At 39.5% G+C, this 9,609-nt stretch overlaps 2 protein-coding genes across 5 annotated transcripts; one reads left to right on the forward strand and one right to left on the reverse strand.

The window, feature by feature from the left end:
- The first annotated feature begins 1,579 nt into the window (after positions 1–1,579).
- Positions 1,580–7,111, forward strand: LOC106317959 (auxin response factor 7-like). The gene is made up of 13 exons (XM_013755783.1): positions 1,580–2,252; positions 2,536–2,648; positions 2,737–2,832; positions 2,911–2,967; positions 3,051–3,206; positions 3,292–3,376; positions 3,465–3,555; positions 3,623–3,787; positions 3,884–4,079; positions 4,177–4,315; positions 4,393–6,401; positions 6,475–6,665; positions 6,762–7,111. The coding sequence occupies exons 1-13, from the start codon at positions 2,207–2,209 to the stop codon at positions 6,940–6,942; spliced, it is 3,525 nt and encodes a 1,174-aa protein (XP_013611237.1). The 5' UTR covers positions 1,580–2,206; the 3' UTR covers positions 6,943–7,111.
- An 82-nt stretch (positions 7,112–7,193) lies between these two features.
- On the reverse strand, positions 7,194–8,946 carry LOC106317960 (20 kDa chaperonin, chloroplastic-like). 4 transcript variants are annotated; one of them, XM_013755784.1, is made up of 6 exons: positions 8,729–8,946; positions 8,380–8,546; positions 7,977–8,156; positions 7,730–7,885; positions 7,562–7,639; positions 7,194–7,473 (listed from the first exon to the last, which is right to left on the reverse strand). In XM_013755784.1, exons 2-6 carry the CDS (start codon positions 8,542–8,544, stop codon positions 7,300–7,302), a joined length of 753 nt encoding a protein of 250 aa, XP_013611238.1. In that variant the 5' UTR covers positions 8,545–8,546; positions 8,729–8,946; the 3' UTR covers positions 7,194–7,299. The 4 variants fall into 4 exon arrangements, with proteins under 4 accessions (XP_013611238.1, XP_013611239.1, XP_013611240.1 ...); XM_013755785.1 differs by having other exon boundaries at positions 8,380–8,549; positions 8,729–8,877; XM_013755786.1 differs by lacking the exon at positions 8,729–8,946 and adding an exon at positions 8,666–8,717 and having other exon boundaries at positions 8,380–8,549.
- Between the last annotated feature and the right edge of the window lie 663 nt (positions 8,947–9,609).

A 9,609-nucleotide genomic window follows, 5' to 3' on the forward strand; every position in this document is an offset into this window, starting at 1 on the left:
ATACATTACTCAAGCTGTTAAAATGACGGGTGACATAATAATTTATTGGAAAGCTGATACAATTATTGTTTTGGTTTGTGAATTTAGTCGATCAAACCATTTTGTATAATACGTTAGCAAATTGACTAAAGTAATCTTAGAGAAATATTTGATCAATTATATGATAACTCGAAAAAGGGAAGAAGTAAAAATCTGCAAATCTATGGTATAATATTATTGACTAACTTATTGTTACAAAGATATAAGGTAAGACCAAATATGTATTTAAATCTAAGGAAATGGTGCAACAACCTTTTTTAAGTAGATTTTTTCGGAATAATTCCCTTTTAATAGTATAGATCGTTTGCAGTTGCGCGCATTTATCTTATCTTAGCGAGGTTGTGGAATGTCCTTGATGTTAATAGAGTTGAGTCAGTTGACTAATCCAAGTCCACTGTGAAAGAGATTTCGTAAACCAGCTCATGTCACTAAACAGCAATTATAGAGCCAAAGTAAAATGGGGCGTGAGTGCGTCCACGCCAGGTGAGATTTGCTGTGAGAGGCCCTTCTATATTTTTGTTCCTAATCCATTCTTTTTAATCATGATATTCAATCATTTTACGATCCACCTATTACATGAATACACTTATTTCTTTCTTTAGATTAATTCATACTCTAAATTAAAATGATGAAAGGCAACGTTTATACAACCTTCAAGACATATCAATTATGAACTCTAGTATAGTACTAGATAGTGGCAAATGTATAACCAGAACATTCGGTGACTTTATAAAGTAGATCCACAACTAGGGAAATTGATTCAATTGCGAGTTTTTGTATAACTAGTGTCAATCGTATACTAACAATACTCGAGAGTTCTTTCGGCCTCAGAACCCCTAACTCCGTAAGGTCCCACCTTCATCCAATCGCTAAACGTCTGTGTTCACGCATTCATTGCTTAGGGACACCATGTCGCTGCCACTTATTTAAATCTATATCCATGCATACATTTATATAATATACTATATACCACGCTGGCTTATATGCTGCTGTATGGTATATTGTTCATCCAATTTTAATCAAATCTTGAAAGAAAAATGGTACAAACTGAAGAAAATTTGCAGTATCTTTTTTTTTTAACGTTAAGTCAGAGCGTTTACTTTTAGGATCTTGGATATGTCATATGTGTATACATAATGTGATATTTTGTGTGTACCAAAACATCGTGCATGGTGCTTTCATCCTTTGAATGTGAAGGCGGCTTCATTGATAAACCAGGACGTCATCTTCAAAAACATCATAAATGGCGTGGCTCTATATCTTTCCATATCTTCAGAACATTATAGATAGTCAAACTCTTATTCATTCTTACATCTTCTCAAATGTTATGCAATTATTAACTACATGTTACAATAAATTGTACACCAATAATAAAACTATAATGAAAAGTTTAACTTACCAGAAAACCAACAATAATTAAAATTTAATTTTCTTGTTTTTTTCCAAACAAAGATTTTATTTATTGTACAAAATAGTGTTAAGAAGTTGAATAGTGGCCAGTTTGCAAGTAAATATGTCGGCTCGTTAGCATTATTAAATAAATAAATATCCCGAAAATTAAGAGAAAAAGGCAAAGAAGAAGAAAAAGCTTAGACCTGGTGCTTTTGCAGACCTTTTGGGTAGTAGTTGTCCTGGTCGCTGATCACCATCATCTCTTTCCGACAACAACTCTGATGTTCTTTCTCTCCCGTGTGAGCTAGCTAGCTCTCTGTCATAAAAAAATCTCTCCTGCTCCACTCGATCTTCTTCCTTCCTTCTGAAAAAACGGAATCTTTCTTTCGTTTTTTTTTTGTCTCGGTCTTGTGACTTTATTATTGTTGGTGGCCTCTCCGAAGATTCCGCTTGTGAAAAAAGAGTCGTGCTTTTGATCTCTCCCTGAGATTCCGATAAACTGGTGGCTCTGTCTGAAGTACAAAGCAGAGATCTTGGAGTCAACATTTCAGATTACTTATTAAAAGAAACGATTTTTATTCTTTCTTTCTGCGCTGACTTGGATTGTGAAGAGTGGAAGTAGAAACCAGTTGATTTCGTTTGGCTTGTGGTATAGAGAAAGTTTAAGGCTTTAAGGTCTATGATGAAGATGAAGCTTTAAACACAAAGGTCTCAGCTTTGTGTAACCTCAGATTCAGATTGTTATTGGGTTCAGGAGTGAAAGTTTTCAGTAATCATGAAAGCTCCTTCATCAAATGGAGTTTCTCCAAATCCCCTGGAAGGTTTGTATAAACCCACTGCTTGGTTTTGTATATAGATTCAGTTGTAAGCCATAGAGGTCAAACTTCTTTTGGATTGCTGGTTATGGTCACCTGAATTGAGTTGATTTTACTCGTTGAAGTAAGCTAATAGTAAAATTGTATAAAAAGCATGAATCAGTGGGAAGAGGGGAACCAAGACCGTGCTTTTTAGTTTTAAGGGGTTTAAAGAAGCTCTCTTCTAATCTTGTTGTTTTGATAGTGTGAAGTAACCACAGTCAGATCTTTTGTGTTGTGTGAATTGCAGGAGAAAGGAGGAACATAAACTCAGAGTTATGGCACGCTTGTGCTGGACCACTGATATCGTTGCCTCCAGCGGGGAGTCTTGTTGTTTACTTCCCTCAAGGCCACAGTGAGCAAGTATGTTGTTCGAAATATAACATTCATGGCTGATCAAGAATGATTCTCTGAGTCTAATTTTAGTGCGGTATTACTCTTTTTCTTTCAGGTCGCGGCTTCAATGCAGAAGCAAACTGATTTCATACCAAGCTACCCGAATCTTCCTTCTAAGCTCATTTGCATGCTCCAGAATGTTACATTGAATGTATGTTACCAACAATGGCCAGAATCTCTTAGCATAAGTTTTCTTTTGAGTTGCTAATGCTATCGATTTTAAAACTAGGCTGATCCTGAGACGGAGGAGGTCTACGCGCAGATGTCTCTTCAGCCAGTAAATAAAGTACGTTACCTTTCACTATATAACTCGTTTCTAGGTGTGTTTGAGGAGTAGGAACTAATTGTTGTGAGGATTCTGTTGAACAGTATGACAGAGACGCATTACTTGCCTCTGACATGGGCCTTAAGATAAACAGACAGCCTAATGAGTTTTTCTGCAAAACCCTCACGGCGAGTGACACAAGCACTCACGGTGGATTCTCTGTACCACGCCGAGCAGCTGAGAAAATCTTCCCTGCTCTGGTGTATATACAATACCTTAGCTTCTCTTATATTATGATCTCTTTATTGCCTTAGGTTCTTACATTGTTTGGCAATATTCTGTTAGGATTTCTCGATGCAACCGCCTTGTCAAGAGCTTGTTGCTAAGGACATTCACGACAACACATGGACTTTCAGACATATTTTTCGAGGTTTTACCTTGTTTTTGAATAGATTACCTTAATCAATTTGGCTTTTGTGAAACTGTTCTTAGGTTTTGGATTTGTTGATGTTTATCAGGTCAACCAAAAAGGCACCTGCTAACCACAGGGTGGAGTGTGTTTGTCAGCACGAAAAGGCTCTTTGCTGGGGACTCTGTTCTTTTTGTAAGGTATATCCGATGCTCTCTTTCGGTATATATCTTGTGAAGATGCTAACTCTTTTCATTTTTAATTAAGAGATGGAAAGGGGCACCTTCTGTTGGGTATAAGACGTGCAAACAGGCAACAACCTGCGCTTTCTTCATCTGTAATATCTAGCGATAGCATGCACATTGGAGTTCTTGCTGCTGCAGCTCATGCTAATGCTAATAACAGTCCTTTCACCATTTTCTACAACCCGAGGTGGCTGATTTGTGTTTTCTTTTGTCTCCATTAACCTTTACTAAATGCTTGTTCATGGCAAATTCTGAGAGAATACAACTGAGTTTTTTTTTGCAGGGCTGCTCCTGCTGAGTTTGTGGTTCCTTTAGCCAAGTATACCAAAGCTATGTACGCTCAGGTTTCACTAGGTATGCGGTTTAGGATGATATTTGAGACAGAAGAGTGCGGAGTTCGTAGGTATATGGGTACAGTTACTGGTATCAGTGATCTTGATCCAGTGAGATGGAAAAACTCTCAGTGGAGGAATCTTCAGGTACTTTGAAGCTAAACTCATGATGAATGCTGAATTTTTTATTTATTGATACGCTGCACCATTCATCTTAGCTATGTCTTTATTTTTTTTGTTAAAGATTGGATGGGATGAGTCAGCTGCTGGTGATAGGCCAAGTCGAGTTTCAGTTTGGGACATTGAACCGGTTTTGACTCCTTTCTACATATGTCCTCCTCCATTTTTCCGACCTCGGTTTGCTGGGCAACCGGGAATGCCAGGTACAGTCTTTGTATAATTTTATTTAACACATCATCTTTGAATCTTCTTAGAGATGGAAGTTCTGTTGGTCTTGCAGATGATGGGACTGACATGGAGTCTGCGTTGAAGAGAGCAATGCCGTGGCTTGACAATGGCTTACAGATGAAGGACCCTTCCAGTACGATATTTCCTGGTCTGAGTTTAGTTCAGTGGATGAGTATGCAACAGCAGAACGGCGGCCAGGTACCTTCGTCTGCTGGTTTCTTCCCGTCGATGGTCTCTCCAACGGCGGCTATGCACAACAGTCTTGGCGGAGCTGATGATCCCTCCAAGTTACTGAGCTTTCAGACGCCTCCAGGGGGGATTTCCTCATCAAGCCTTCAATTTAGCAAACCGAATCCGCAAGCGGCAATGTCCCAGTTACCTCAGCCGCCAACTACGTTGTCTCAACAACAGCATCAGCATCAGCATCAGCAGCAGCAACAACAATCACAGCCTCTGCAACAACCACAATCGCATCAGCATCAGCATCAGCATCAGCATCAGCAGCAGCAGCAACAACAACCACAATCACTGCATCAGCAGCAACAACAACAATCACTGCTGCTTCAGCAGCAGCAACAACAACCGCTACAGCAACAGACTCAGCAGCAGCAGCTACAACAACAGCAGCAGTTAAGAATGCAGCAACTGCAATCTCATACGCACCCACAGTCACAGCAATCTCCTACGCACCCACAGTCACAGTCACATCCACAACAGCTACAGCCACATAAGCTGCAGCAATTTCAGCTTCCGCAGAATCAGCTTTATAATGGTCATCAAGCAACACAGCAGCATCAGGCACAACAAACATCTATGCATCATTTGCAACCCCAAGTAGTTTCGGGATCAATAGCAAGCAGTGTCATTGCGCCTCCGTCTAGCTCCCTTAATCAAAGCTTTCAACAGCAACAACAGTCTACGCAGCTACAACACACACATCGCCATATAGGTGCTAGCACTAGCCAGAGTATCGTAATTGAAACCAGCAAGTCTTCATCTAATCTGATGTCCATACCACCGCAAGACACTCAGTTTTCACGACAAATGGAACAGCAGCAGCCTCCTGGTCTTGTCCAGGGACACAATCAGCCACAGCAGAAAACTCAACAGTCACAGGTTCAACAAATATTCCCGCAGAGTCTCTTGGAACAACCGCATTTACAGTTTCAGCTGTTGCAGAGGTTACAACAGCAGCAACAAAAACAGCAGCAATTTCTTTCTCCAGGAAGCTCGAGTTTGCCTTCTCAGTTACTCCACCAACAGCTGCAAAGCCAGCAGTTTCCGCAGCTACCTTCTCCCTCTCAAGTTCAGCAGTTTCCATCGTCCTGCACTAACACTGGCTTACCGACGTTGCAACCACCTCAAATGCTGGTGAGCCGGCCTCAGGACAAACAAAACCCACCGGTTGGAGGAGGGGCCAAAGCTTATTCAGGCATCACAGATGGAGGAGATGCACCTTCCTCTTCAACCTCGCCTTCCACCAACAACTGTCAGATCTCTTCTTCAACCTTCCTCAACAGAAGCCAAAGCGGGCCAGCGATCTTGATACCTGATCCAGCGGTTGATGTGTCTGGTAGTCTTGTCCAGGATCTTTACAGCAAATCGGACATGCGGCTAAAACATGAACTCGGGAGTCAGCAAAAGCCCAAAGCTAGTTTAACAGATCATCAACTAGAAGCGTCTGCCTCTGGAACTTCTTACGGTTTGGATGGCGGCGAAAACAACAGACAACAGAATTTCTTGTCTACAAACTTTGGCCTGGACGGTGATTCCAGAAACAGCTTGTTTGGCGGAGGAGCCAATGCGGAGAATGGATTTGTACCTGAGACGTTGCTCTCCAGGGGATACGACTCCCAGAAAGATCTCCAGAACATGCTTTCAAACTATGGAGGAGTGACCAATGACATTGGTACAGAGATGTCTACTTCAGCTGTGAGAACCCAATCTTTTGGTATCCCTAATGTGCCTGCTATTTCAAACGATCTAGCTGTCAACGATGCTGGTGTTCTTGGTGGTGGATTGTGGCCAACCCAGACTCAACGGATGCGGACTTATACAAAGGTATGATCCATCCCTCTTTGTGGAAACTTGGTTACAGTTTTTTGGTTTGACAATGTTGTACATTTTCTGACAGGTGCAAAAGCGAGGTTCAGTGGGGAGATCAATAGACGTCAACCGCTACAGAGGTTATGATGAGCTGAGGCATGACCTTGCACGGATGTTTGGGATTGAAGGACAGCTTGAAGATCCGCTAACATCAGACTGGAAACTTGTCTATGTAGATCATGAAAACGACATCCTGCTTGTCGGTGATGATCCGTGGGAGTAAGTAGAGAGCTGTCACATCCGCATTAGACCGTTTGAAAGTTCCATACCTTTTTTTCATGAGTCTTAACCTTTCAAATCTTGATTTTTTTGCAGGGAATTTGTGAATTGTGTTCAGAGCATAAAGATTCTTTCATCAGCTGAGGTTCCACAGTTGAGCTTGGATGGGAACTTTGCAGGTTTACCAGCTACTAATCAAGCTTGTAGTGGCGGTGACAATGGCAATGGTTGGAGAGGTCAGTATGATGATAACTCAGCCACCTCGTTTAACCGGTGATAACCGCTTGTACAAGTTGGAGATGAACATCTCTCTCACAGACAGATTCTTTTCTCTTTTGTAATATATTCTTCCTCTGTTTGATAACATGTTTCAAGTTTCCACTTGAGCAGAGCATTTACCCTGTACAATATATCTTCTTCAACTAAGTTTACACGAAGATTTTATTTTGATGGGTGCCAATGATTCTACCGCTTGTACAAGTTAACGTAAGAGATAGGAAGCCATCAATCAGATCAACAGCAACCAAATAAGAACCATATTTTAAAACTCAAGTCTTTGTTTCAGATTATGCAGAAGCCGTTCATGAAAAATTTCCACAATTGGGATACAAATTGCATGTCACAAAGATATAAACTAAGAAAGGATAGCCATCACATCTGAAGCTCTCAGGGCGATATAGTTGGAGCTATCTTTGCCCTTGAAGTCATTACCAGCATACTTGGAGTAAAGAACTGTGCTTCCAGTAGATATCGATAGTGGTTGACGCTTACCTTCCTCATCTAGAGAACCTGGTCCAACTGCTATCACCTGCCAACAAAACACAGAAGAGATTATGTATAATTGACACTTGTGTATCTATCAAGATGGACATGGTATCAATCAAGTGTGTGCTTACCGTGCCAATAGAAGGCTTCTCTTTGGTAGTCTCGGTTAGCAACAACCCTCCAGCTGTTTTCTCCTCAGCCTCAGCAACCTAAACTCATAAGTATCAGAACAAAACTTCCTCTGGTTACCACTGTCCTTGCGTGTACAAACTAATATAGATGATTAAAATAAGCACAACCTTAATGAAGACACGGTCATTCAAGGGCTTGAGATCTTTGATGTCCTCGGTCTCAAGAAGGCCAACAATATCATCTTCCTTTAGAATAAGATGCTGAACATCGTTGAACTCCACCTCAGTTCCTGCGTATTTGGAGTAAATAATCTGTGCTCCAGTCTACACCAGTAGAAAAAAGATAGGCATTTCAGATAAATTTATTAGCAGACAAGGAAGCAAAGAAAGAAAGAGAGGTTTGAGAGGCGGTTACAGGGACATCGATATCGATTTTGGTCTTCCCAATAGTTCTTCCTTCACCCACAGCAACGACTTCACCTCCTTGAGGTTTGGATTGAGCTGTGGATGGAAGTAAGATACCTCCCATAGTCTTCTCCTCTGCCTCCTTGATCTTCACCAAAACTCTATCTCCCAATGGCTTAATCGAAGTATACTGTAAACAAGACAAGCAAAAGAAAAACAAAACATAAGTCATAACTAAAAGAGAAGGAAGTACAATCGAAACAGACGAATGGGCATCTAAAGCTACAAAAGAGACGAATGAGCCAGAGCTATACAAACACTCAGATAAGTTCCAGATGTTCAATCAATATGTTCATTCAGACCAACAAAGAAACAAGGATGAATCAAATAACAAAGAAGTGAACAAGTAGTACCTTAGGAGCAACCACAGAAGCAGCTCTGACAACCAAAGAACGGAACTGGCTCTGCTTAAGGGTGCCTGGTTTCAAAGTTCCAAACTTGGCACTCGAAGCTCTGAGTGAGGCTAAGCTCCTAGCTGACACAGTCACTGGTGATGCTGTAAGTTGAGTCGCCGCCATTTCTGCTGTGATTCAAACACACATAAAACTATTACTATTGAAATGGAGATTTCACTACATTTCAGCAAAACCCAATTACTATTGAGCGAACCCAATTAGTTTCTCCGCCCAAAGTTCCAACCTTTATGTTCAATTCTCGTTGTGAATTACAGATAGTGTGAGAGCAAAGAGAAGCGATTCATACCTTGAGGATAAGAGAAGAAGGGGGACTGTGACTTTGGAGGATAAAACCCTAAGAGTTGCACAAGAGATAGACTAGAAACGGACACACAAAGACTTGCCCTTTTTATTGCAGGATGAAGAACTCTATCTACAACTCTCTACCGGGTGGGTTATACGGGTCGTGTCCGGTCGGGTCGTCACCTAATCCCTTTTTGTCTTGCGCTTAACTAATCACTAGAGTTTAACCCAGCTTTCGTGCGGATACTTTTTCATTTGTAAAATTTTATAAACTTTGATTAAAGAGTTACCGTTATATATTGTGTAATTCTTTAATTTTATTGTTTAAGTTTTTATTCGACACTATTAATATATAGTTATTTGTTTTATACAGTTTACTTTGTTATTAATTGTTATTATATATCAGATAATCTTTTTTGATTTTTTTTTTTAATTTCTACAACTTGCATACAATACATTTTTAAAATTTATTTAGCTATAGTATATAGAAAGATATCTTTAGGATAATTTATATTTTAATGTTGTGTTTTAAAAAAATCTAATTTAGTATCTATCATTTTATTATTGTGCGGATTTTTATAAGTAAATACATTTTTATGTTTAAATAACACAACCCTATTATTTTAGTAAATTTTATACATAATAGCATTTGTCGTATAAATTACTTTAATAAATTCTGTCAATATAGAATACTTTTTGAATGTTATGGTATTACATTTTCTGATTTTTCAATTAAATTAATATTTCAAAATATTATATTACCTTTGATTTTATAAAACAATTTGTTTTTTTGTTGCATTTCAGAGAATTATATTTTAGCATATACGATTTAATATTTTGTAAAATTTTAAATATTATCATTTTGAGTTCAGAATATTTATTTCC

This window comes from Brassica oleracea, chromosome C9, assembly GCF_000695525.1.
Source record: "Brassica oleracea var. oleracea cultivar TO1000 chromosome C9, BOL, whole genome shotgun sequence".
Classification (NCBI taxonomy): domain Eukaryota; kingdom Viridiplantae; phylum Streptophyta; class Magnoliopsida; order Brassicales; family Brassicaceae; genus Brassica; species Brassica oleracea.

What these genes read in the sequence shown, in the direction of transcription:
- LOC106317959 (XM_013755783.1), top strand. Translation starts at nt 2,207, where the DNA reads ATGAAAGCTCCTTCATCAAATGGAGTTTCTCCAAATCCCCTGGAAG. An exon ending in CTCAAGGCCACAGTGAGCAA is followed by an intron (nt 2,649 to 2,736) that starts GTATGTTGTTCG and finishes TTTTTCTTTCAG; the next exon opens with GTCGCGGCTTCAATGCAGAA. An exon ending in GACTCTGTTCTTTTTGTAAG is followed by an intron (nt 3,556 to 3,622) that starts GTATATCCGATG and finishes TTTTTAATTAAG; the next exon opens with AGATGGAAAGGGGCACCTTC.
- LOC106317960 (XM_013755784.1), bottom strand. Translation starts at nt 8,544, where the DNA reads ATGGCGGCGACTCAACTTACAGCATCACCAGTGACTGTGTCAGCTAGG. An exon ending in CTTCTGTGGTTGCTCCTAAG is followed by an intron (nt 8,157 to 8,379) that starts GTACTACTTGTT and finishes TCTTGTTTACAG; the next exon opens with TATACTTCGATTAAGCCATT. An exon ending in AAATCGATATCGATGTCCCT is followed by an intron (nt 7,886 to 7,976) that starts GTAACCGCCTCT and finishes CTACTGGTGTAG; the next exon opens with ACTGGAGCACAGATTATTTA.